Source organism: Rhinatrema bivittatum, chromosome 2 (genome assembly GCF_901001135.1).
Source record: "Rhinatrema bivittatum chromosome 2, aRhiBiv1.1, whole genome shotgun sequence".
NCBI classification, from domain to species: Eukaryota; Metazoa; Chordata; class Amphibia; order Gymnophiona; family Rhinatrematidae; genus Rhinatrema; species Rhinatrema bivittatum.
The window spans coordinates 47,127,938-47,151,548 of record NC_042616.1 but is presented as its reverse complement, the minus strand read 5'-3'; the positions used below and the strand labels follow the sequence as shown (position 1 = coordinate 47,151,548).

At 46.0% G+C, this 23,611-nt stretch overlaps 1 protein-coding gene across 3 annotated transcripts in view; it reads left to right on the top strand.

Annotated features, from left to right (window-relative positions):
* LOC115083905 (amiloride-sensitive amine oxidase [copper-containing]-like) overlaps nt 1-22,141 on the top strand; it is a 33,164-nt gene extending 11,023 nt beyond the window's left edge. For 2 of the 3 annotated variants that reach the window (XM_029587982.1, XM_029587981.1), the window contains 3 exons: nt 11,686-11,974; nt 14,606-14,738; nt 21,485-22,141. In XM_029587982.1, the coding sequence (XP_029443842.1) occupies nt 11,686-11,974; nt 14,606-14,738; nt 21,485-21,760 (698 nt within the window). In that variant the 3' untranslated portion in view covers nt 21,761-22,141. Of the gene's footprint in view, nt 1-11,685; nt 11,975-14,605; nt 14,739-14,969; nt 15,142-21,484 lie in introns of all 3 variants that reach the window. The other variant, XM_029587983.1, reaches the window with a different exon arrangement.
* Nucleotides 22,142-23,611: the final 1,470 nt, after the last annotated feature.

Below are 23,611 nucleotides of genomic sequence, written 5' to 3'. Positions count from 1 at the left end.
AAATTGCCATGCTGGGTCAGACCAAGGGTCCATCAAGCCCAGCATCCTGTTTCCAACAGTGGCCAATCCAGGCCACAAGAACCTGGCAATTACCCAAACACTAAGAAGAACCCATGCTACTGATGCAATTAATAGCAGTGGCTATTCCCTAAGTAAACTTGATTAATAGCCATTAATAGACTTCTCCTCCAAGAACTTATCCAAACCTTTTTTGAACCCAGCTACACTAACTGCACTAAGCACATCTTCTGGCAACAAATTCCAGAGCTTTATTGTGCGTTGAGTGAAAAAGAATTTTCTCCGATTAATCTTAAATGTGCTACTTGCTAACTTTATGGAGTGCTCCCCTAGTCCTTCTATTATTCGAAAGTGTAAATAACCGATTCACATCTACTCATTCAAGACCTCTCATGATCTTAAAGACCTCTATCATATCCCCCCTCAGTCGTCTCTTCTCCAAGCTGAAAAGTCCTAACCTCTTCAGCCTTTCCTCATAGGGGAGCTATTCCATCCCCTTTATCATTTTGGTTGCTCTTCTCTGTACCTTCTCCATCGCAATTATATCTTTTTTGAGATGCGGCGACCAGAATTGTACCCAGTATTCAAGGTGCGGTCTCACCATGGAGCGATACAGAGGCATTATGACATTTTCCGTTCTATTAACCATTCCCTTCCTAATAATTCCTAACATTCTATTTGCTTTTTTGACTGCTGCAGCACACTGAGCCGACGATTTTAAAGTATTATCCACTATGATGCCTAGATCTTTTTCCTGGGTGGTAGCTCCTAATATGGAACCTAACATCGAGTTATAAAAACATAGCTCTGCCAAGCCACAATATCTGTACGATTTTAAAAGCCTTACACTCGCCAAATGGTGGGAGCTATGTGTGTGACTTGGCGTGGTGCATCTCCCGGTATGCGCACGAAAATATTTTTTGACAAAAGGGGCGGGGCGTGGGTGTGGTCTGGGCAGGATATGGGTGTAACTCTTTATGCGCACAAGCGCGTGCTGGGGTCCCAGACCGCGTCACTTTACTTCTGCCATGGACGGCGTATAAGTAATAAAATTAAGAAAATATGGTAAGTCAGTGGGCTTTTAAGGCTTGGCCCTAATAGGGTAAAAGGGGGGCAAGTTACCTGGGGGGAGGGGGGTAGGAATTCTTCTCCTTTACTGGGGCAAACTGGGGACAAACTGGGAAAAAAAAACGGTAATTGCCTAGTAAAACGGCCGTCACGCGAGCAAGGCGGCATTTGCGCGTCCAGGCGTGCGTCAATAAGAAATCGCGCGTACACGAATGCGCGAACAGCCGATTTAAAAAAAACGCGCGCCTACACGCACATTGGTTTTTAAAATCGCCACGTCCCCGATGGGGGCCAGCAAAGGGCGCGGCTCTTAAAATCTACCTCATTATGTGCACAGGCATTTTTACAGTTGAAGCCTTTAAATAACAAGATAACACTGTCCTCTAAAAACAGGGAGGAAAGGTTGAGCTGCAATGCTGGGATTTGAACTCGAGAACTCCAGATGTGAGTGCGCACTGTAGGCAGACACCTTTAAACAGAAATCCTTACCAGCCCCAGTAGGGTTTTCTTAGCATACTGCAGGCATTTTGGCAGGTGGTAGATTATTGATTGAATTTGGAAAGGGGGTTTAAGGCCTAGGAAATACAGTATAACCCAAAGAGGTAATTTGCAGACTATTTTGCATTGCGACAAAGAACGTGCACCAGTTTTTCAAATGAAAGTATGCAGATGCTTTTACTTTGAAACTGGCTGTGGGTAAGATTATCTGTTGGTAGAAAAGTAGATGCATAGAGTTTAAAAAAAAATGCAATCTATTTACTGACCACTGACCAAAGCAAACCCCCGGGAATGTCTTCTCTCAAGGCCGCTAAACGTACACGAGCAGTGGAAGGACTCACAGACCTTTAGCCGAATTGGGGGACAGCAAGTTTCAAAGAGGTGAAATGCTCTTTTACCTACGGAAATGGATTTGAAATGTTCCCTCCCTATTATTTGCACATCATGCATGCAACCCCACCCCGGGGAGCCGACTGCTCACCCGATGGGGCTAGAAAACTTTGTAGTGTCTCTTCCAGGCTGGAAACAGCTCTTTCATTGTCTCTTTCTCCAGGGTCTGGATTGTTTGTTGGGTGGGGGGAAAGGAAACTCCCTTTCAAGCACTCCAGGAGAGAGGGGGGTGCCAGCATGGCCATTTGGCTAGGGCCAACAATGTTCAAGGGGCATATTTTTGTTGGGCAAAATTTAAAAAAAGCTAAATATATCTATTTCTAACATGCCTAAATAAAAACTTCAATTGTAATTGAAGAATTTGCTAACAAAAAAGCTCGCAAAGCCTTCTTAAATAAAAATTATTTGGGAAATTTAGAAAACAATTTCTCTTATTAAGTATCACCTCAGAACCTTACATAGGGGCCTACTTTTCTTAGCTGGCGCGGGCCTAATTCCTGCTCTCATGGCCCAGAGTGCTAGGAGTGACTTTTGTGTCCTTCCTTTCCCTAGGAGAGGAGTTACTTCTCTTCACTGTGTGTACCGTGCGCCTAATAAATACACCGGAGACTTTCGTTTAGTGTCCAAAATTTTAAAAAAAAAGTCTTTCCTGATGGGAAATCAGATGAAATTATGGCACAAGTAAATCGGTCCTTAGCACCGTAGCTTTACTCTCTTACAGTTCCTTCCACTCTAATCTGTTCGTGGGTCTCAGTATCAGGGCAAGGGCAACCTCCACCCTCCAGGGTTTGGCTAAGTGGAGTTCCCGAGCGGGCAGGGCGTCCATGGTTAGCAGTAAAACCCCTTCCAAAACTGGTAAACAGGGTAAATCACGGCCTATGCACAGAGGGTCGCGATGCTCTCTCTCTCCCCGGGAGGTGAAGACTCCAGAATGGCTGTCCTCAATGGTCTCTATTTTTTCTTACACTTAGTTCATCTTCCTCATTCTCTTTCTTTGTCAAATGAATCCCTGGGGGGGTGGGGGAAGGATCGTCTCCTGAACAAAGCAGCTTCAGATGTTCCTCCAAACAGGACAGGAAGAGGGGCGGCAAACACTTACTCTCAGATCTTTTAAAAAAAAAATTATTTTCCCCCGAAAACCCGAGGTAAAGCACCAGGAAGTCCTGGCGCCAGGTCCCCCCACTCCCCTGTCCTCCACAGAGAGTTCCCTGAGCCCTCTCCCAAGCAGTATCCAGGGCAGGGGGTCTCACCTGGCTTCTGACAGAGAAGTCTCACTCAAAAGCCGAAAAGTATCCCGGGATGCAGCCCCCCACTCACTAGGAAGTGGATAAGGCAGGGCAGATCTCCGGCCTGACTCGCAGGCTCCAGGCAGGGTTTGCCTAGGAGAAGGCCCATAAAATCCAACACGGGCAAAGGCTCCCTGTCAGGATTTCTGGACCCAGGACTGTCCAGCCGGATGTTGGGCAGGACTAGGGCCGGTCTTCTGTCTGGCCCCCAGCCCCTCCCCCTCAGGTTGAGCCTTTGGTTTACAGGGGGTCTTTGCTGTGGCGGTATATAACATGGCGAGTCTATGCGGGCCAGAGCAGCAACTGACTACATACGCTCATGGCGCAGGCGTTAATTGCTGAGCGCTCCTTAAACCAACACAGAAAAGCAGAAAAAAACTGCTTTTCTATACTGCCTCCTACTTAATATTGTTGCGATATTAAGTAGGAGGAAAAACAAAATTAAAGTTAAAAAAAAACAAAAAAACCCCACTGGCAGTCGGGTGCAGGAAACAGACGCTTGAATGACAAGCGTTGGCTTCCTGAACTCCCTGGCTGTGCGGAGTTTAGGAAAAAAAAAACGCGCCAATAAACTCGGTGTCGGTTTTCCTAACCGGCCGGCGCGTTTTAAGAAAGCACCCGCTTTCTACGCAAATTTATTGCATCGGCCCCCACAGTGAGGGGATAGGCCCCCGCTTTAAAGGAAAAACAAAACTCCAAGGTACTCCTCACTCCTTCAAGTCTGTAACCAAAATCCCAGCTGTGCCCCTCCTCTTAGGCCCCCTCCCTCCCCCGGTCTTTTGAGACAACCAATCACAAGCGGCCTGGGAAGAGGGGTCTTCAGTATTGTGATCACGATACTAAGCTGTAATAAGGTCTAATGTGCAGGGGCATAGCGCCATCTGGTGGCTGACTGAATGGCCACGCACACATGGTTTTCCAATAGTCAGGAACGTAATTTCTTTTCCTGGTTTCTGGGATATTAGTAATGTGATCTGAAATTGCAATACAATAGATACCTGGATTATGTATGGGATAGCAGATTTTTATTTTTTTTGAGGGGTGGGGGACATTCTCGTTTCAAGCCTGATCTTTGCTCCGTATTGTCCCCTCTATTCACCTTATTCTTCCCTAATGTATCTTGTGACGGCCGCAAGGGTCAATGTTCGAAAATCGTCTGAGTAGATAAAGCAGCTGGGGAAATGTACCTGGTTATCTTTCAAGCAGATACTCATTCCCATTTTTCCCAGGCTAGTTGTGCGGCTGAATATCCAATTCAATCCAGCTCAACAACCTGCCCTAAGCCATGGCTGGGGGTTAGCTGGGTAGCTCATTGGCTATATTTGGCCCCAGGCACGCCTCTGACCCGGGCTCTCTTTTTTTTTTTTTTTTTTGTGGATCTCAGCCTGTGTATATTGAGATTGCATATTATTCAGCGACACGATGAGCGGCAAGTTACCCGGAAAAACGTAAGCCAGGGCAACTTTAGCCAAGGCACTCAACAGGAAACAAGCCCCAAGGAATGCAGCTGGTTAGGTCTACAGCTACCTGGCTAACGTTACACCTGCTCTCCAGATTTACCTGGCTAAACGTAACGAGGCTGAAGCCCCCACTCCCACCCCCACCAATGCCCTCCGACTACCTCTGCTCTTGATTATGGATGTATAATATTGTGCTCTTCCATGAACTATCAAAGAAACATAGAAATGACAGCAGAAGAAGACCAAATGGCCCATCCAGTCTGCCCAGCAAGCTTTCGCACTTTTTTTTTTTTTATGAACTGAAAAATGAAACGGAATCTGAGTAGGTTTTAGCCCGCTACTTACCCGGCTACAGCTTATCCATCGGGAGGATTGGGAAATTCAAAACCCTCGGGTTTGTCCAGCTAGGTTTTGGACAAACCAATTAAAAGATTGACCTCAGTGTATTTTATGTTTTAAATCTCTTTAACCCGCTGGGAGCAAATACTGTCTTGTTAGGACTAGCAGGCCAGAAGTGCAGTAAATAAATACGTAGAGTGGACTCCTTACCAAGCAACGTGTCTCTTGTAGAAAGGACACGTGGCAGTGACTCCCGCCCTCCCTTCTCCCCCCCTCCCCCCCCCCCATTGATGAGCAGTCACCCAAGGTCATCATCTGGTGTTGGACCGGGTCCTTGTATTCAATGAGGTTGTGGTACGCTGCCACCCTAAGTGAAATTGAATTTTTTTTTATTATAACTTGAATGATCAAGATCTGCTTTAACAGAAAGAAAGAGGAAAGGTAAAACTGTTACCCCTTCTGCGGCCCTGGTTGAGGGCCCTATCGATCAGCGTACACGGCGTTTGATAGACAGCACCACTATGGACAGAGTTGATGAGGCTTCTTTTTCTTCAGCTTGGAGAAGCTTGGTTTACCCCCTCCTCAGTCGTCTTTAGATGCTAGGCCTGGGGTCACCAGTGCTCCAGCGGCAGTTATTGTCCCTACTGTACTATCTGACCCTGGGTTTGTAACTGATGGGAGTCCTTTTGCCCATTTCCTCTCTTCCAATGTCTTCATTAGAAACATCATTACAGGAAGGAAGTGTACCGGCTGCTGTTAAGGCAGGCGAGTCTATTCCATCTGTATTAAGGGTTCCATTACCATCGGTATTATCTCTTCCTGGTGTTACCGAGGATGTGGAAGAACCTCCCAGTATTTCTTCATGAGACTTTTGGAGAGTAATTATCACTGAGGTGGAGAAGACTGTGTCTAATTCTGTCTTGCAACTGAGCAAGATTACAGAAGACACAAGGTCCGAGTTGCGTGAACAGGATTCCCGTTTAGATGTTACTGAAAATTCTTTAGCTAATGTAAATTATCAAATGGCTTCTTTGCCATCAACAGGGGAAGCTCATATCAAAGATAATTTAGTGGAGAATGAAGAATTTTGAAAATGCATTTGGAGGGTGGAGTTTATGATTTCTAACTTTCCCAGTGACCAGGCTGTTATCATCACATGAGCTATTTAAAAATTATTCAAAGGAAATTGGATCTATTCCTGAGGATAAATGCCCTGCTTTAACTAAGATTTACTGCATTCCTAAAATATAGTAGGGCAGCTGCCTTTGAGGAAGGGGCTTCATACTCTTTGCAAGTATCAAGTGCCTTGTTAGCAGACGTTTTAGAGTCGTCTATTGATATTATTCCAGTGAGAGCCACCTGTAACCCGGGCGCTTCTCGGGTTACCAGTAAGCCCTGGGTTTAGCAGCAGTCAGTGCAGGATAGATTTTGGGGAAAGTCCCCTTCAGATACAGCCCCTCCTTCTGCGGGGTCTGGAATGGCCATCCCCCTGGCGATGATATATAACCACTCCCCAGCTACAGCTTGGCAGGCAGTGCTTTGAGTTAGTACTAAGTCCCCGGAAGCAGAGAGGAGTTTATATTTTGTTGTTTACAGGCCCAGCCTGTTCGGCTCTTGGCTCAGGGAATGGGGAACCCTGAGTTTGGTCTGGGCAAGTTAGGGGAAGACCTCGGTGAGGAAAGGGGGTGCCAGTGACCTGTTCTGAGCCACCCCGGAGGTATCTTCAGTTTGTAAGCCTAATTTCAAGCTCCAGGTTGGAAGTTCTTCCTGCCGGGAGCATCGAGAATCCTGCTCCGAGGGATCCCCCTTCCATCAGGGATTGAAAGGAAAGAACAAGGACTGAATCGGTAACAGGTATGAATCAACAGACTGTGAATAAAAGCAAAGCCTAACATCTGTTGAGCTACCCATGTGGTGCTTCACTACACTTCAGAGGAGAGAGAAAGTTTATCTCTCTAGGCAGAGACTGGCACTTTGTACCTTTGCCAGTTAGAAGGGTGCTCCTCCCATCCAGGTGACACCCTGCCCCAGTGGTGTAGCCACGGGTGGGCCTGGGTGGGCAGTGGTCCACCCACTTTGCGCTCAGGCCCACCCAATCAGTGTTGCCCGGCGCCGGGCCATCAGAGAGCTCATCCCGTGTGGCCCGAGAAGAGGAGGCCTGACGCAGGGCCATTGTGCAGCTCATCCCACATGTCCTGAGAAGAGGAGGCTCGCCGCAATGCTTCTGTTTCTATAATTGCATTTGTAAAGCACCGTTGATATCTTTCTTGTTGAATGTAAACCGATGTGATGTTTTTCACTAAATGAATGTCGGTATAGAAAAATCCGCAATAAATAATTAATTTAAAGTTTCTTTTTCTTTTTATTGAAATTTCAACTTAATTTTACAGAACCATATGTTCAGAGAAATACTAATTTAAAGTAAATATTACACTTTGCACAATTCAATATCATTACGCATCTGTAAAAAAAAATTACAAGTAACATGGGAGTCCAATAAAATATTCAGCAGTCATAAGGAAACATCTATAATTATCTATTACTTTTGCCATTTATAGAGTAGGGATCATGAGTTAATCCAATAACCAACACCTGTGCCATATCAGGAAGACGAATCTAAGTATGTACGCAACTGTACTGGTTCAAAGAAGATATATCTAGAGCTTTGATATATTACTGTTAGCTTCGTGGACCCTTGGGCCGATCGGAACCAGAAGATGGACGGCCTTTGGTGAGGCTGTGATACCGGTTCCAACCGGGAGGCGGCGAAGGCGGGCTTGTGGACTGCTGAGAGGAAGGCACGAAGGGCCCTATGCGACCAAGGGCCAGGAGAAGAGGCTGACCTGGTGGAAGGTGATGTTCGCCCTGGAAGCCGGTACTCCCCCGAGAGGAGCTCGTAAGAGTCCGGCCGCTGGGACTTAGGTGATTCGCCCTGGAAGCCGGTGTCCCCCCGGGAGGAGCCCGTAGGAACCCGGCCGCTGGGACTTAGGAGATCTCTACCGACGAAGTCGTTACTCACCAGGCCAGGGTCAGGTGTGGGAGGATCGCCGTCAGCCAGTCCGAGTCAAGAGCCAGAGGGAAACCGTAAGCCAAACCGAGTCGAAAGCCAGAAACCACCGAAGCCAAGCTGAAGTCAGGAACCGGGAAGAACCACGAGCCAATCCGAAGTCGAAAACCAGAAGATCAAGCGACGAGCAGGAACACAGCAACTGGGAGCAGGACGAACCTGGGAACCTCGTTGCAAGGCAAAATCCAAGTCCAGCTGCAGGGTTTAAATACCCTGCAGCGTCTGATGTCATCAGGGAGCGTCCTGTGCATTTCCCGCGCTGGCCCCTTTAAATTCTGGCCTAAGACGCGTGCGCGCGTCTAGGGGGCGGGGCTAAGTGCCGAACGACGCCGGCTGCTCCGGCGAGGCGAAGAGGAGGCAGCAGAGGGCCCTGCAGGCCCGGGAGAGAGCGCCCGACGTCGGGGCCGCGGCAGCGGGGGTCCGCGGAGGCCTGGGGGGCATGAGGCAGCGCCAGAGCCGCGGTCAGGTAGGCGGCGATCCCGGGGCTGACCCGGGATCGCAACAATTACTATACATTTACACGGAAAACGCAGAATAAATTTTGCTCCTCTAGCCATTACTTCTTGTCTCATTTGAAGAAATTTCCTCCTCTTTTCTTGAGTAACTTCTGTTACATCTGGGTAGACCCCAGATTGTATACCCATGGAATAAACCACCTTGATTACGTAAGTATAGTCTTAATACTGCATCCCGTTCCGTGACAAGCACAAAAGAGACCAGCAAAGTTTCTCTTGATTCAATAACAGTGTCCAAAGTTAATTCCAATAAAGCTGAAACATTTAGGGGTTCTTCTTGCGATCCAGGTATCTGTTGTTTTTCCTCTTTATTTACTTTCTTTGGGGTATAATATATTTTAGAGATAGCAGGTATTCCTTGACCTGTGAAATTCAAAACATTTTTAAGATAATCTTGAAACATGTCACATGTCTCGGGAAATTTGGTATCCTCACATTTGTTCTTCTTATGTCATTTTCCATTTTCTCTATTCGGTTAAAACATATAGTTTCAGATTTTATAAGGTTATGCTGTACTTCTTCTATATGTTTGATTTTTTGTTCAGTCACAGTTAAATTACTCTCCAAAGGTAGTATTTTTGTATCTAGTGTTTTTATGTGTTGTAAATTTTCTTTCAGTAAACTTGACATTGTTTTAATTGAATTATCCATCGAGAGAAACATTTTTCCAAATTACTTCTATGGTTATTTCCTGGGGTTTAACCAAAGAAAAAGAGAGTTAACAAAGTGTTCCTCAGATTCCACTGTCCCTGTAACCACAGGTTCCCGGTTTTCATCTTCATCCTGTTGTTCCTTGGCGTCCTTGCCCCCGGAGCCTTTTTCTCCAAGGCTCTCCGAAATGGACGCGTTGTCTGCGTCCTTTCTCGGGGCAGGTGTTCTAGATAGAGCCATTTTCCCTGCCAGCCAGTCGGCCGTAGCGTCTCCAGATAAACTGAAGATCCCCGACGGGGTATTCGGTGCGCCGGGGTGGAGGGATGACTCTTCCACCTGGGGTCCTGGCGTCTGCTCTACGTCTAGCGTCCCCTTAGTGCCTCTCCCCGGCAAATGCCTCATAGATCCAGCAAACAAGGCCTCAATCTGCGGCCGTCTCTCATCGAAGGTAGGCGTTGAAGTAGCGGCATATCTTAAATTCTTATGATTCTTGCTGTTTAATTGTAGTTATGATATATTCTGTATTTTTGGAAAGGTTTGAGCCTTACCAGTAGTACTCTTTATCAATAAATAATGCCTTAGAATGCACCTTCCAATGGATTTCTTTGTATTCTGCAGCAGCCATCATGTGTGACGCTTTAAAATATTTTGTTTCAAGCACTTACCAACATTAAAAATAGCTTATTGATCTGTATTAATTTATTTTATATGTATTGCAGTTTATAAATTCACAACACTATCATACAAAAGTAAACAAAGAACACTTTACAGAAACATCAGATCCACTCACATAATAAAACAAATATCAATTAATTCTTTTATGAATCCTCTTTCCAAATGTCATCTTTGTGTTACTTTCCTCACTCCAAATCATGTCAAATCTTCACATATGTGTACTGTGCTGTTTGTATGTCTCACTGTGCATGTAAAACTGGCCCCAGAACCCTAGACCACCCCCAAACCCTCACTTCGACTTACTAGCAGGCCCTCCTATAGCAGTATAAATAGCTGACTGCTACGTGTGACACCCCAGAGGCTCTCTCTCTCTCTCCAAAACGGAATTTGTGATAAACATTGCAAATTACCCCTCATTTTCATTGATCCCACCCAAACCACTCCCAAAACCCACCCATTTGAATTAATTTGCATTCATACCACACAATATGATATTTATCACATGCATTATGGCATCATCACACGAATGATGCTGCTTGTTTGTATCTGAGGCAATGGAGGGGAGCAGCAGTGGGATTTGAGGTCACAAGGAGCAGCAGTGGGATTTGAATTCTAGTATCACTACTTCAAAGCCCACTGCTCTAACCACTAGGCTCCTCCTGCACAGAGAGGTGTCAGGGAACCTACTCCCTCTACAAGGAAGGTTCCAGGAGGAGGAGGAGCGTGGAGTTTTCCCTTCCCAGAGAAGCTGGCAGGAGTCCAGGGAATGGTTTGGCCAGACCTTAAAGGGAGAAGAGAGCCTAAGGATTTCACAAGGGGTGAACTTCTGGGGAAACTGGTGTGTTCCTAAGACGTCTTGGGTGGAGAGGGGAAGAAGGAAAGCTCACTTATTCCTGAAGGGATTTTTGGAGAAGGGATTAGAGAAGGGGACTGGTCCTCAGTGGGAGTTTTTGGCAAAGAGGAAGCTAACCCCAAAGAAGGAGAGGACCTGTGGAGCTCCTGTCAGACGTAGGAGATCAGCCAGAAGCTGTTGAAAGAAAAGAGGATAGCCGCCCTATAGAAACACTTAGAGGAGAAAGGTCTGCTCTCTGGGGCAGGGACCCTCTCTGTCAGTAGGTTGATACTGCTGAAGGAGACTGAGTTTGCACCATCTGTGGACTTATTTTTTTTTTTTTTTTGCAGTGTGCTGCATTAGTCACCAGTGTATCAATCTTTTAGACCTTGGAGTTGCCCATTTTCAGTGCCAGTGAAAGAAATGTTTATTTTAAACAAGAAATCTTGGAGTCCGCGTGGTGTTTTTTGCTGTTGACTGGACTGATGAGCAGAGGGAGCCCCTAAGAAAAGAAATCCTTAGGGCTTAGAAAAAGAGATCCTCCCTATTCCCCCCCCCCCCCCCGTGCAGGAATACCCCGGGAGGTCACAGGGCCTTGCTGTGGTCCTTGAGCCGCTCTGCCCAGGACTGGATGGGGGCCCTACCTAAAGCCTGACTCCTGAGGTCTATGTCTTCCCCTCCTCAGATCATCATTTCTCGGCAGCCCCTGCTGCTCCACCCTGGCTCCTTCGCCACCTCACCCCCCCAGTTCTCTCCTTTTGCTCCCCGCAGCAGCCTGTGCCCGGGTTTTACTGCTTCCTCTCCTAATGGCTCCCACCGCAGCCCGGATTTCAGCCAGTCCGGTCCCACTCAGCCCGCTCTCCTTTCTCTCTCTCCCTCCCCGCAGGCAGGGCAAACAACTTCGAAACGGTGGACGTGAAGCTGGAGAACCTCACCACCCCCTGGAGCCCAGGGCACAGCGTCCTCCAGTGGCGGCTCCGGCGCACCCCGCGGCTCACGGAGGGCGAGGCCGCCTTCCTCTTCGGGGAGCCCCTCCCGCGGTACCTGATGTTCTGCAGCCCGCACAAGTCCAACAAGTGGTCCCACCCCAAGAGCTACCGGGTCCAGTTCAACTCCCAGGCGGAGCGGGTGCATCCCAAGGGGCGGCAGGAAGAGAAGGGCGTGACCTGGGCAAGGTAAGGGGGCTTTCATTCCGACTCTCTCCCCCCCCCCCAATTATCCTGGCCTCTGCCCATCGTTTCGAAATTCTCCAGTGCTACTTCTTTCTACCCACGTCTGAGCGGTCTTGTTTGGCGTCGCCGTCATTTTTCGTGGCAACGCACTGCGATAGTGAAGCCCGAGGTTTCGCCTTACAATGGTGAGAGGACGCATGGGCGGACAATTTGCAAAGGCGTTTGCCCTGATAAAGTGGCCCCGTCTGAAAACTTACCCCCACCCCCCCTTATTCAGTAAGGGGTAACAGCGCGTCGAAAACGCGCGTCCAACACCCCCCCCCCCCTCGAACCTAAAAGCGCCCGCAACATGCAAATGCATGTTGCGGGCGCTATTAGGTATTCCCGCACAATTCAGTAAGTAAAATGTGCAGCCAAGCCGCACATTTTACTTTAAGAAATTAGCGCCTACCCAAAGGTAGCCGTTAATTTCTGCCGGCGCCAGGGAAGTGCACAGAAAAGCAGTAAAAACTGCTTTTCTGTGTACCCTCCGACTTAATATCATGGCGATATTAAGTCGGAGGTCCTGAAAGGTAAAAAAAAAATTGAAATAGGCCCGCAGCTCAAAAACCGGACGCTCAATTTTGCCGGCGTCAGGTTTCCGAACCCGTGGCTGTCAGCGGGCTCGAGAACAGACGCCGGCAAAATTGAGCGTCGGCTGTCAAACCCGCTGACAGCCGCCGCTCCTGTCCGAAAAGAGGCGCTAGGGACGCGCTAGTGTCCCTAGCGCCTCTTTTTACTGCCGGCCTTAATTTAAATAAATTAAATTACTGTATTGCGCTCACAGGAGAGTGTCCTGTGAGCGCGCTGGGAGAGCGAGCGGGCACTCGCCCGCTCTCCCGCGATTTTTACTGTATCGGCCCGTTAGGCAGAAGATGGGTGGAGCTCACTTAAATCACTCTCCTCATAGCTTTCTCACTCACACACACTCTCCACCTCTCTCACACCAATATATCTCTCTCCCTCTCTCTCACTCATATGCCCTCTTGCTCTCAGATACTCTTCCCTCTCTCCCCTTCTCAGTCACGTACATCTCTCCCTCTCTTTCACTCACTCACACTCCCCCTCAATCTCACTCACTCTCTCACTCTTACTCATTCTCACTCGCTTCTGCTGCTGCTGGTGGCTCCAGGGGCCTCCATTCCTCTTTGGCTGTTGCTGGGATGGGCCCCTCTGGCAGCCGCAGGGCATCCTCTTCTATTTGTCCACCGGTGGGATGGGCTCCGCCAGCAGCCCCGGGGCCTTCACTTCTCTTCAGCTGATGACGTCAACAGTGTCCCCACGTCATGATATCATGTGCCCCTGGGAGGATGGCGTCTGTTTTTACTTGTCAGCAGGTAGGTGGGCCACCTTAACAGGGTAACAGGCCACTTCTGGCCTGTGGTTCGCAGTTTGCCCGCCCCTGCTACTGAAGATCCTAAAGACTGGTACCGTATATATCCCTGGAGCAACCTCCTTCGTTCCAAGGCAAGGGAGACGGCTTAATGGGATGCATTGTGGATTCCAAGTGCAAAGCCTTGGAACCTTTAGAACAGGCTTTTCTTATCTGTACGGCCTCCCGAAAAATAACAGCGCATGTATAGACGTGCAGAGCATGCAATGAAGCACCGTTCTCTGTATGCCACTACCATCCTACCCCTCTGCTGGTCAGTAGGCTGCTGCCCTTCTAAGCACCTTCCCCCTCCCATAAGCCCTCGGTCTGCCACCGAAGCTCACCTCCTCCCACATTCCACGCTGCCACCACACACAGACGCTCTTACCGGCCCATTTTAAAAGCCCTACGCGTGCCAATGTGCGTGACTTGGTCCGGTGCGCGCCGCAAGGATTTTAAAACCCGCACAGGTACACGCGTATCTCCCGCTATGCGCATAGATCATAAAATTAGAAAAAAAGAGGCGTTGCCTGGGCAGGTCACGGGCGGGCCGAGTCTGTAACATTAAGTCAGCGCATAAGTATTTATGCTGTTTTGTTCAGATAGCGTCAGAGACAAAAATGTTTAGTCCCCGACACAGGCTGTGTTTCGGCAAAGGGCAATATTATGGGGCGAAAAACTTCATATACGGCATAGTCCGTTTACTGGTATCACTTCTCAAAGAGTATAGGAAGTTCGATTTGCTCATAATTAATATGCTGCATATGGAAGTTTTTTGCTCTATAATATCGTTGTAAGGTGGATCCCTGTCCTTTGTCCCTCCCGATGCAGCCTCCCCGGCGAATCGCAGCCTGTGTCGGGGGAATAAACCTTTTAGTCTTTGACACTATCTGAATAAAACTGCAATTGAAGTGAAAAAAAAACACTGTTTCTACTATATGGAACAGTGTTTAAAAAAAAAAAATGCTCCGGTTATGCTGTTTGTCTTTTTAAAATATCTCTTGCCATATTGGGCTCCGAAAAACTATGAATTCATTGGAGGATGCAATTTTTGGATCACTAAAATATTAATATGCATAGATATTGTTATATATTATTTTTCAGGGGCCTCATAGGTCCCTTCTTCTGACGTTATGTCCCAGCAGCTATTGTATAAAAATATTGATGAGCATGGAAGGCCAGATGGAGCTTTTTCTTGTACGAGTTGTGTTCTCTTACCACAGATATCCCTTGGCAGTGACGCGTCACAAGGACAGCGAGATGACCAGCAGCAGCCTGTACGCACAGAACGACCCCTGGGAGCCCGTCGTGTCCTTCCAGGACTTTATCGGTGACAATGAGAACATCGTGAATGAGGTACAGTCAGTCCCTGTAATGGCAAACAATGCAAGCGCAGTGAATGAGGCGCGGTCCAGTCATGTAAAAACAAGCAATGAAAAGTGGTGATTTAGTCTCGTTCTGACAACATTTTGGACAGATTTCTGAGGGGCGTGGGGAGGCTGGTGGAGTTGTTTCCGGGATGCACCTCCTTCCTTTTGTTCTGGTTCACGGGATCTCTCCTCATGGCTTGTATTGCCTTTTCTACAGGAGCTGAGGTGGCATGTTTCATCCGGCTGCAAAACAGTGTTTCATCCAGCTGTGTTTGGGACTCTGTTGACCATTGCCTTGATGCCAAATAAAGTTTTTGTTTTGGAACCTGAGCTGGTCTGACATCTGCACTTATCCATCTGAATGCTGGCACCACTGGATCTGCTGTCAGGTTCGGCAGCTGAAATTGGACGTTTTAAGTCTGTTGTCATTGCTGCTTTTTGATTCGGTGACATTTGCCTGAGCCGCGTTGGTGACTGATGTTGTTAGGTCATTGGGTGCATTTGTTGGGCTTTCTGGATATTATTTCCATTCTTTCTTGGCTCTAGCTGTGGGGTTCCCTTTTGTTTTATAGTGCTTTGGTAGAGTAGCAGCAGCACATGACTCAGAAAGCAGTAGGTAGCTGTGCAGGGTGCTAATGCTTTGTTTTGCTGCGTGCATCGCCTTGGGGGCTAGGCAATAACGAAATGTAGTAAAGTAAGTGTGCAAATAAATAAAGCTTTCCAGCTCCAAAAAAACATTTGTAGACTTGGAAAGTAGAACAAATAAAATCGAACAAGTGGTGATGAATCTGAATCCATTAGTTAACTAATTTGCAGGCTTCAAATATATCCTTCGTCAAGGATAACATCACACTGCATAATAGGATTGAATTACTTGAAAATGAAGTGCGTTCATTTAATCTTCGCTGCCTATTTCGCTCCCAGTAGCTACAGCTCCTACGGTGGCGCTACTGGGTGCGAAACCGGCAGCGATTGCACCGCGACGGCACGATCGCTGCCGGCTAGTGCAGGCCCGCCCCCCATTTCGGCCCCCCGCCCCTCATCTTCTAAAGTATCGCAGGCCTGCGAAACTTTAGAAAATGAGGCCCTTAGATTTGTTTCTAAGAGACACATGTGGTGTATATTTTTTAGATGCAAAAAAACCCAAAACATTATTAAAAAATATTTTTTTTGTGTGGAACTGCACCTATTAGATAAGGGTGGCCGGTGGTTAGTTAATGATTATGATCCAGTGACTAAAGGGTAACCGGGATGGTACCTTGATTGGTGCATATATGAAACTACATTTTCAGAAATAAAGTGGATAAAGTAGTGTCCTCTACGACATGTTTGATATTATAATCAGTGGGCTAAATCATGTTTTTGTATTTGTGTTAAAGTGTTGACCCTATGAGAAGTAGATACTGAAGTGGAACCAGTGAATATATCTCTACCAGATGTTTGGAGACTGAATGTTAAAATCGATAAGAAACTGTGTCTAGTTCTATTTCCAAGATACATACTTTCTCTGTAGAAACCAGAGAAACGTTTGTAGACTTGGAAAGTAGAACAAATAAAACAGAACAAGTATTGATGAATCTGAATCCATTAGTTAACTAATTTGCAGGCTTCAAATATATCCTTCGTCAAGGATAACATCACACTGCATAATAGGATTGAATTACTTGAAAATGAAGTACGTTCATTTAATCTTCGATTATTAAATTTCCCTATATCAAGACTAATGTCAGCTTTTGAATTGTATAAAAAATATGCAGTTGAGATTTTATCCTTTGAAACTGAGAAAATCCCAACTATTTCCAAGATATACTATTTGCCTAAGAGAAGAACATTATTGGCACAGCCAGGGGGCACAGATTTGTTGGAAAGTCCAGGGGTCTCCACTTTTTTAGAGGACTCAATGGACAATATTCTTTCCAGAGCAACGTTGCTAATATCATTTTCATTAAAAGAAGAGAAGGACCAATTTTTTTCTAAATACTTTCAAATGAAAGATTTAAATTTTTGTGGACAAAAGATACAGGTCTTTCCTGACGTGTCAAGGGCCACGCAGGCACGTAGAAAACAATTTTTGATATATAAGCAATCTGCTCTGGATATAGGGGCTAATTTTTTTTCTTAAATTCCTCTGAAAATGCCAGATAATGTTTCAAAATAATAAGTTTGTATTTACTGATCCTTTGCATTTGGAACGTTTCCCAAGGGATAAGACTCCGATTAATAATTGAAAAGTGCTGTATCGGAGTTAGGGCTGCAAAAGATAAGTGAGCATGTCCAATTTGTTTCTCCTTCTCTCCCTAGATGTGGGCTAGATATCCAAAAGTTATGGAGTGTCATATATAGATATGCTTTGTTGTTTAATTTGACTTTCCTTATTTGGATTTCTTAATATATCATTTCGAAGTAAATGTTATAATATTTAATAAAAGTTTAAATTAAAAAAAAAATATATATATTTTTTGTGTGGAACTGCACCTATTAGATAAGGGTGGCCGGTGGTTAGTTAATGATTATAATCCAATGACTAAAGGGTAACCGGGATGGTACCTTGATTGGTGCATATATGAAACTACATTTTCAGAAATAAAGTGGATAAAGTAGTGTCCTCTACAACATGTTTGCTATTTATTTATTTTATTTGAGCTTTTTCTTTACCGGCATTCGTGATGAGTATCACATCATGCCGGTTTACAATAAACAAGGGGGTGTAATAATAGGATACAATAATTAAAAAAAAAGAACAAATAACAGGTGCAAAGCGAAACAATTGCAGTTACAATAAAACAGGGAAATGCACAACTGGGAGCAGAGAAAGGCGATAGGAATTTAACAGAATACATTTACATTGATATTATAATCAGTGGGCTAAAACATTTTTTTGTATGTGTTAAAGTGTTAACCCTATGAGTGGAGATGTTTTGTATTTTTTGGTGTGAAGGCGATCATGAAGCATCATCTGGTCTGGTTGAGCAAGGCCGCTTGAGGGACTATCCTGCGAGCGGCCAAACGTAACAGGTGGAGAAGGATCCACCAGAGAAAACACTAAAAGTGCAGTGTGAGGGGTAAGAAGAGAACCAGGATAGAACAAAGTCAAGGAGTAGATGGTATTCAATAGTGTTGAAGGCAACAGATAAATCGGAGGTAGGCAACTCCAGTCCTGGCGTGCCACATACAAGTCCAGTTTTCAGGATATCCACAATAAATATGCATGAGGTACAGTTGTATGCACTGCCTCCATTTTATGCAAATATAATCTCATGAATTTTCATTGTGGATGTACTGAAAATCAAACCAGTTTAAGGTGCCCCAGGATTGGAGTTGCCTTCCCCTGAGATAGATCCATGAGGAGGTCACTGGCAGGAGCTGTCTCTGTGGTGTGTAGAGGGCGAAATCCAGATTGGAACAAAGCAAAAACAGCATGAAAAACAAAAAAGTCAGCAGTTTAGTTACAAAGGGAAGGCATGAAATGGGAAGATAATTGGTGTAACCCTTAGCAGCGTTTTTAATCCCAAGGGCACACAGGCATATTTATTTATTTTTTCCTCAGAGCTGCTCTGGCTATCAACTTTCTCACAGGCTTGATTTCCTAATCCCTTGGGGGTGGGGACTCTTTTTATGGGGAAAGCTCTCGCTTATGGCCCAGCCCATGGCGTCTTGCTTCACAGTGTATTTAATTAAGGTATATGCATCCCATGGGGTGAAATGATGTGACAAACCAGACAGGACCAGGGTCTGAGTGTTAAGATAAAGTTTACCGATTGGTAAGAATTAAATAAGAGTCCATTTGTCCACAATGTTGAAATAAATCTGACTTCTGTACAAGTATAGTTCTAGGTAGGTAGGTGTCCTTTTATTTCAGGCATCTGGGTAGAGCCCCCATGGTGATATTTACTACACAAAGCTCACCCAGCGGCTATCTGAGAATCCTAGTGGAGGGGTCCCCAACTTCATAGCAAAATTTCTACCTTAGGCCATTTCCTCGGACATCCAGCCCATCCTGGTCCCATGGTGAGGAGATCCGGTTGGAGTCTCCCAATCTTGTTCTTCCATCCTTAGTTGATATTTCTGAGGGGACTTCTCATGGGGAAAAGTCAAGTGGGATCAGGCTACCTCAGCACTGCAATCCCAGTGGGGAGGAAGGATCCAAAAACCTCCTCACACTGTTCAGGTCCAAAAGAAGCTTCTAAATTTTAAACTGGATACATCTTCTGCCCTCACTGTCTCTTGCAGCAGGATCCATCACTGGTGCTTGCCCACCTAGGGTTTAGAGTGGACTCTCTGAGAGCCCTTTTGCCCCAAAAGGGTATCAGGTGTAAAAATCTATCTCTTCCTAAGTTAGTAGGAGAAGAACCCTCTGGCAGGGAGTGCACGATGAGCTATCACTTCTAAACGAAACTCCATTTGGGTGAAGTTTGGAGGCCCCACCAGTGTGTAAAATGTAAACATCCTTACTGTTCAATGGCTTCTTCAAACTGATCCCACAGAGTTCTAAAATGGCTGGGCTAAATAGTGTTGAGGCATCCAATCCAGACCATCTGGATAGGAGGGACTGACAGGGATAGAAGGCTCATGATATTAGATATATACAGGGAAACTAGTGGCATCTAGTGGCCAAACCGGAGGGGTTTTCCACATTAATAAGGCAGGTATTTTGGTATTTTGAGGAGTGATGTGATAATGACATGTTTGAAAGCATAGAAACATAGAAATGACGGCAGAAAAAGACCAATCGGCCTATCCAGTCTGCCCAGCAAGCTCCCACACTTATTTTCCCATACTTATCTGTTTCATCAACCACCAAGTTCAGGGCCCTTGTTGGTAACTTTTTGATTCAAATTTCCTGCCGTCCCCTGTCATTAATGCAGAGAGCAATGCCGGAGCTGCATCAAAGGTGAACATAAGGCTTAATAGTTAAGGGTAGCAACCGCCGCATCAAGCAAGCTACCCCGATGCTTGTTTACCCAGACTGCACAGATCAATGCCTTGTTGGTTGTTGTCTGAATGTAAATCCTCTTTTCCACATTTCCCCCTGCCTTAGAAGCAGAGAGCAACGCTGCATATGCATTCAAAGTGATGTATCAGGCTTAACTGGTTTAGGGTAGTAACCGCCATAATAAGCAAGCTACCCCCACGCTTATTTGTTTACCCAGATTGTGAAGTTCAATCCTTGTTGGTTGTTATCTGAATGCAAATCCTCTTTTCCACATTTCACCTTGTCGTTGAAGTAGAGAGCAATGTTAGAGTTGCATTAACCGTGCGAAGGCTTATTGAGTAAGGGTAATAATCACCAGGTAGTAGCCTCCACTCCAGTAATCCACCCCCACGGCTCTTCTCTTCATTCCCATCCTCTAGCCTTTATGGATCCACAGTGTTTATCCCATGCCCCTTTGAAATCCTTCACAGTTTTAGTCTTCACCACTTCCTCCAGAAGGACATTCCAGGCATCCACCACCCTCTCCGTGAAGAAATAGTTCCTGACATTGGTTCTGAGTCTTCCTCCCTGGAGCTTCAAATCGTGGCCCCTAGTTCTACTGATTTTTTTTCCAACGTAAAAGGTTTGTTGTTGACTATAGATCATTAAAACCTTTCAAGTATCTGAAAATCTGTATCATATCACCCCTGCCCCTCCTCTCCATACCACCCACCTTTTTGGTCGCCCTTCTCTGGACCGCCTCCATCCTATCTCTGTCCCTTTGGAGATACGATCTCCAGAACTGAACACAGTTCAGTATACACAGTTCATCAAGGCCCTGTACAAGGGGATCATCACTTCCTTTCTCTTACTAGATATTCCTCTCTCTATGCAGCCCAGCATTCTTCTGGCTTTAGCTATCGTTTTATCACATTGTTTCGCCAACTTTAGATCGTTAGACACTATCATCCCAAGGTCTCTCTCCTGCTCCGTGCACATCAGCCTCTCTCCCCCCATCAAATACAGTTCTTTTGGATTTCCACACCCCATATGCATGACTCTGCACTTCTTGGCATTGAATTTCAGTTGCCATATCTTCGACCCTCTTCCAGCTTCCTTAATTCCCGTCTCGTTCTCTCCACTCCTTCCGGTGTGGAACAAATGCAGTAAAAAGTGAGAGACTGAGGGGCAACAGCAGGGGAGATGGAACTGAGAAACTGATTGGGAATGGGGCCTCAAGAGGAAATAAGATGGGTGGTTTCCTGCTTTGATTTCAGAGAAGGAGGTGACCGGTGTTAAGGGAAGGAGAGGGGAATGACGTGGGTGAGGTGGTGGTAGCCGGGAGGAGAACTGAAGAATAATCTTGTGAAGATGCCATAAAAGAAGACAGCCATACAAACATAGGTGCAAACTTAGACTGCCAGCCCCTGGAGCAGGGAAATTCTTCTCTGCCTGAATGCAGCTCACCTTGAACTTGGGCTTGGAAAGGGAATCAATTAAATCTAAAATCCAAATAACCCAATCCATAGTCTAGGCTCTGGAAGGAAATAAATTACCTAGGGGGGGGGGGGGGGGAAAACCCTGCATGCAAAATTATGTTCAAAATCAATTGTGAGGCTTTTGCCTACATCCTTAGATATTGCCCCTAATCTTTTTTTAAGTCTCTCGTTACAAGCTTTGCTCTTTTTTTCTCTTATTTTAGGGTTAGCCAGCTGTGCATGATCGCCGTTGATCCGAATCCCCACTGTAATGTTCTCCACCTGATTCAGAATTGGCTTTGCTTTGAGAGACCCATCCCTCTTCCTCTCTTCTCTTCCCAGGATCTTGTTGCCTGGGTAACCGTGGGGTTCCTGCACATCCCCCATGCTGAGGACATCCCCAACACTGCCACCCCAGGCAACACCGTTGGCTTCTTCTTGCGACCATTCAACTATTTTGATGAGGACCCATCCACAGCATCCAAGAGCACGATCATCGTCCGTCCCAAGAACAAGAACTTCTCTGATGTGGATGTCCAGCGTTGGATGCCTGCGCTCCTCGGGAAGTGTATGTTTGACACTCCCTTTAGCTACAATGGAAGTCACCAGGAGCTCTGAATCCTGACTCCATGCAGAGATTCAGGAGGACTGAAATACTGCTCCCTCTCCCTCCCTCCCTCCCCATGTTATCTCTCTAGAAGCAATAGTCGCTGTGTATACATGAGACCTGGGATTCCCCTGTGAGCTGGTACTGTATAACCCCCTTGCACTTTTCTGCTCATTTTGTTAGCTACTTTTACACTTTGTTTCTACATGGGAAGCATGGATTAGGAAGTTCAGGATGGTACCGTCTCCTGCAGTGTATATCAAGCAATCAGGCATTTGATGCAGAGTGAGAATTTATAAACCAACCTCCTAATCCACTACGATTCTTAATGCAGAAATGTATTACAGTGTAAAAAATATAAATAATAATGAATAAATACCTATTATTGCTGACTCCAAACCTGAATAATGACATTTGTGTTTGATTGTGCCATGGTACCATGTAGTGATAATGGCTTAATGCATTCGGCATTAGTACCCATAATAGGCCTTTGATGTGTGAAGCATAGAGGGAAAAGAAATCTCATAAATAGTCAACTCCCAAGATATGCCACATATATCCCAAGATATGCCACATATAAATCATTTTATTTGTTGTACTCCACTTAGTACAGTAGGTCTGTTATAGGCGGCAAAAAAACTATTTTAGATAAATAAATGCCAGTGTTTTGAGATTTCATCAGCACCAGTGTCTAAGGTTGCCACCTGTCTGGTTCTCATTTCGGCAGTCAAATTTTTCTGCTATCTCCAGGTGAAAAAGAATGAGATGTAATGTCTAGTTTTCATGCCTGGTCATTCAAGGGGGGTTGCTGCTGGCTTCTTCCACCTCTGTCTGCCACTGAGAGGAGGAGGAACCATCGCAGAGGAGGAAAGGCGATCATGCCTGCCTGTATCCTGTAGCGGCTCCCACTGATGAGAAGAGGAAATCCAAGTGCCACAGGGGCAGAAAGAAGTAGCCTCACATTGTTACTTTTCTTCCACCTCCTACGGCTGATAGGTTCATTTGTTCATTCTGTTCCTGAGAGCCAATGAGTCCCAGTAGGCGGGGGTTAAGCAGCCTCATGCTCTGAAGCACTTTCCCCCCATGCTCTCTCTTTCTGCTGGTATTGGGATTGGAGAGGGAGGTGGATCCCTTCACCAGGACAATAGGGGACCCTCCATAGAGTAATAGGTGCTTTGACTAAGGGAAGAGAAAGGATAGATGCTGAGGAATAGATGGAGGCCCAGGACTCTCCTCCTCCACCAAGAATGACCGACAAGTTCTCCACAGTCAATGGAGCAGGGCTGGGCTGATCAGGATGCCCAGCCTCGAAGCTTCATGAAAAGTCTTGAGTGCCAAGTTCCTGGGTAGGAAGTTTGGGTGAACGGCAATAAGCAGTGCCGGGCAGGATAAGGGGTTGAAACCTGCATGTCCAACGTCTTTTCTTGCTCCAGGACTTCATACATAAGCATATGGTCCATAAGTTAATCTTGAATGGATGTTACCACAATCCACTGACAGAGGATTGGTGGGCTTCCGATATGACTTCATCATCTTAGCTAGTATGTTACATGCATATTTGCACAGAAATGGTAATGTGTGTCCTTTGACATCCTTTGAGCCATGCTTGCTTCATGGCTGAATACAAAGGCTGGTGAAGGCCACAGGCCCAATAGTTCATGTCCAGCAGTACCAACAAAATTGTAAAATAAAAACAAATTCTGATATGACGAACAACACCAGCTTCTCTTACTCTTTGTCATTCGCACAGGCATTAAAACTGCAGAGGAGGAATCATTTTTTTTAAATACGGCATTTTTCCGCAGCAGTTTGAAGACTTGTTGAGGGGACGATTTGAAGAGGATGCAGCCGCAGAACCCGTT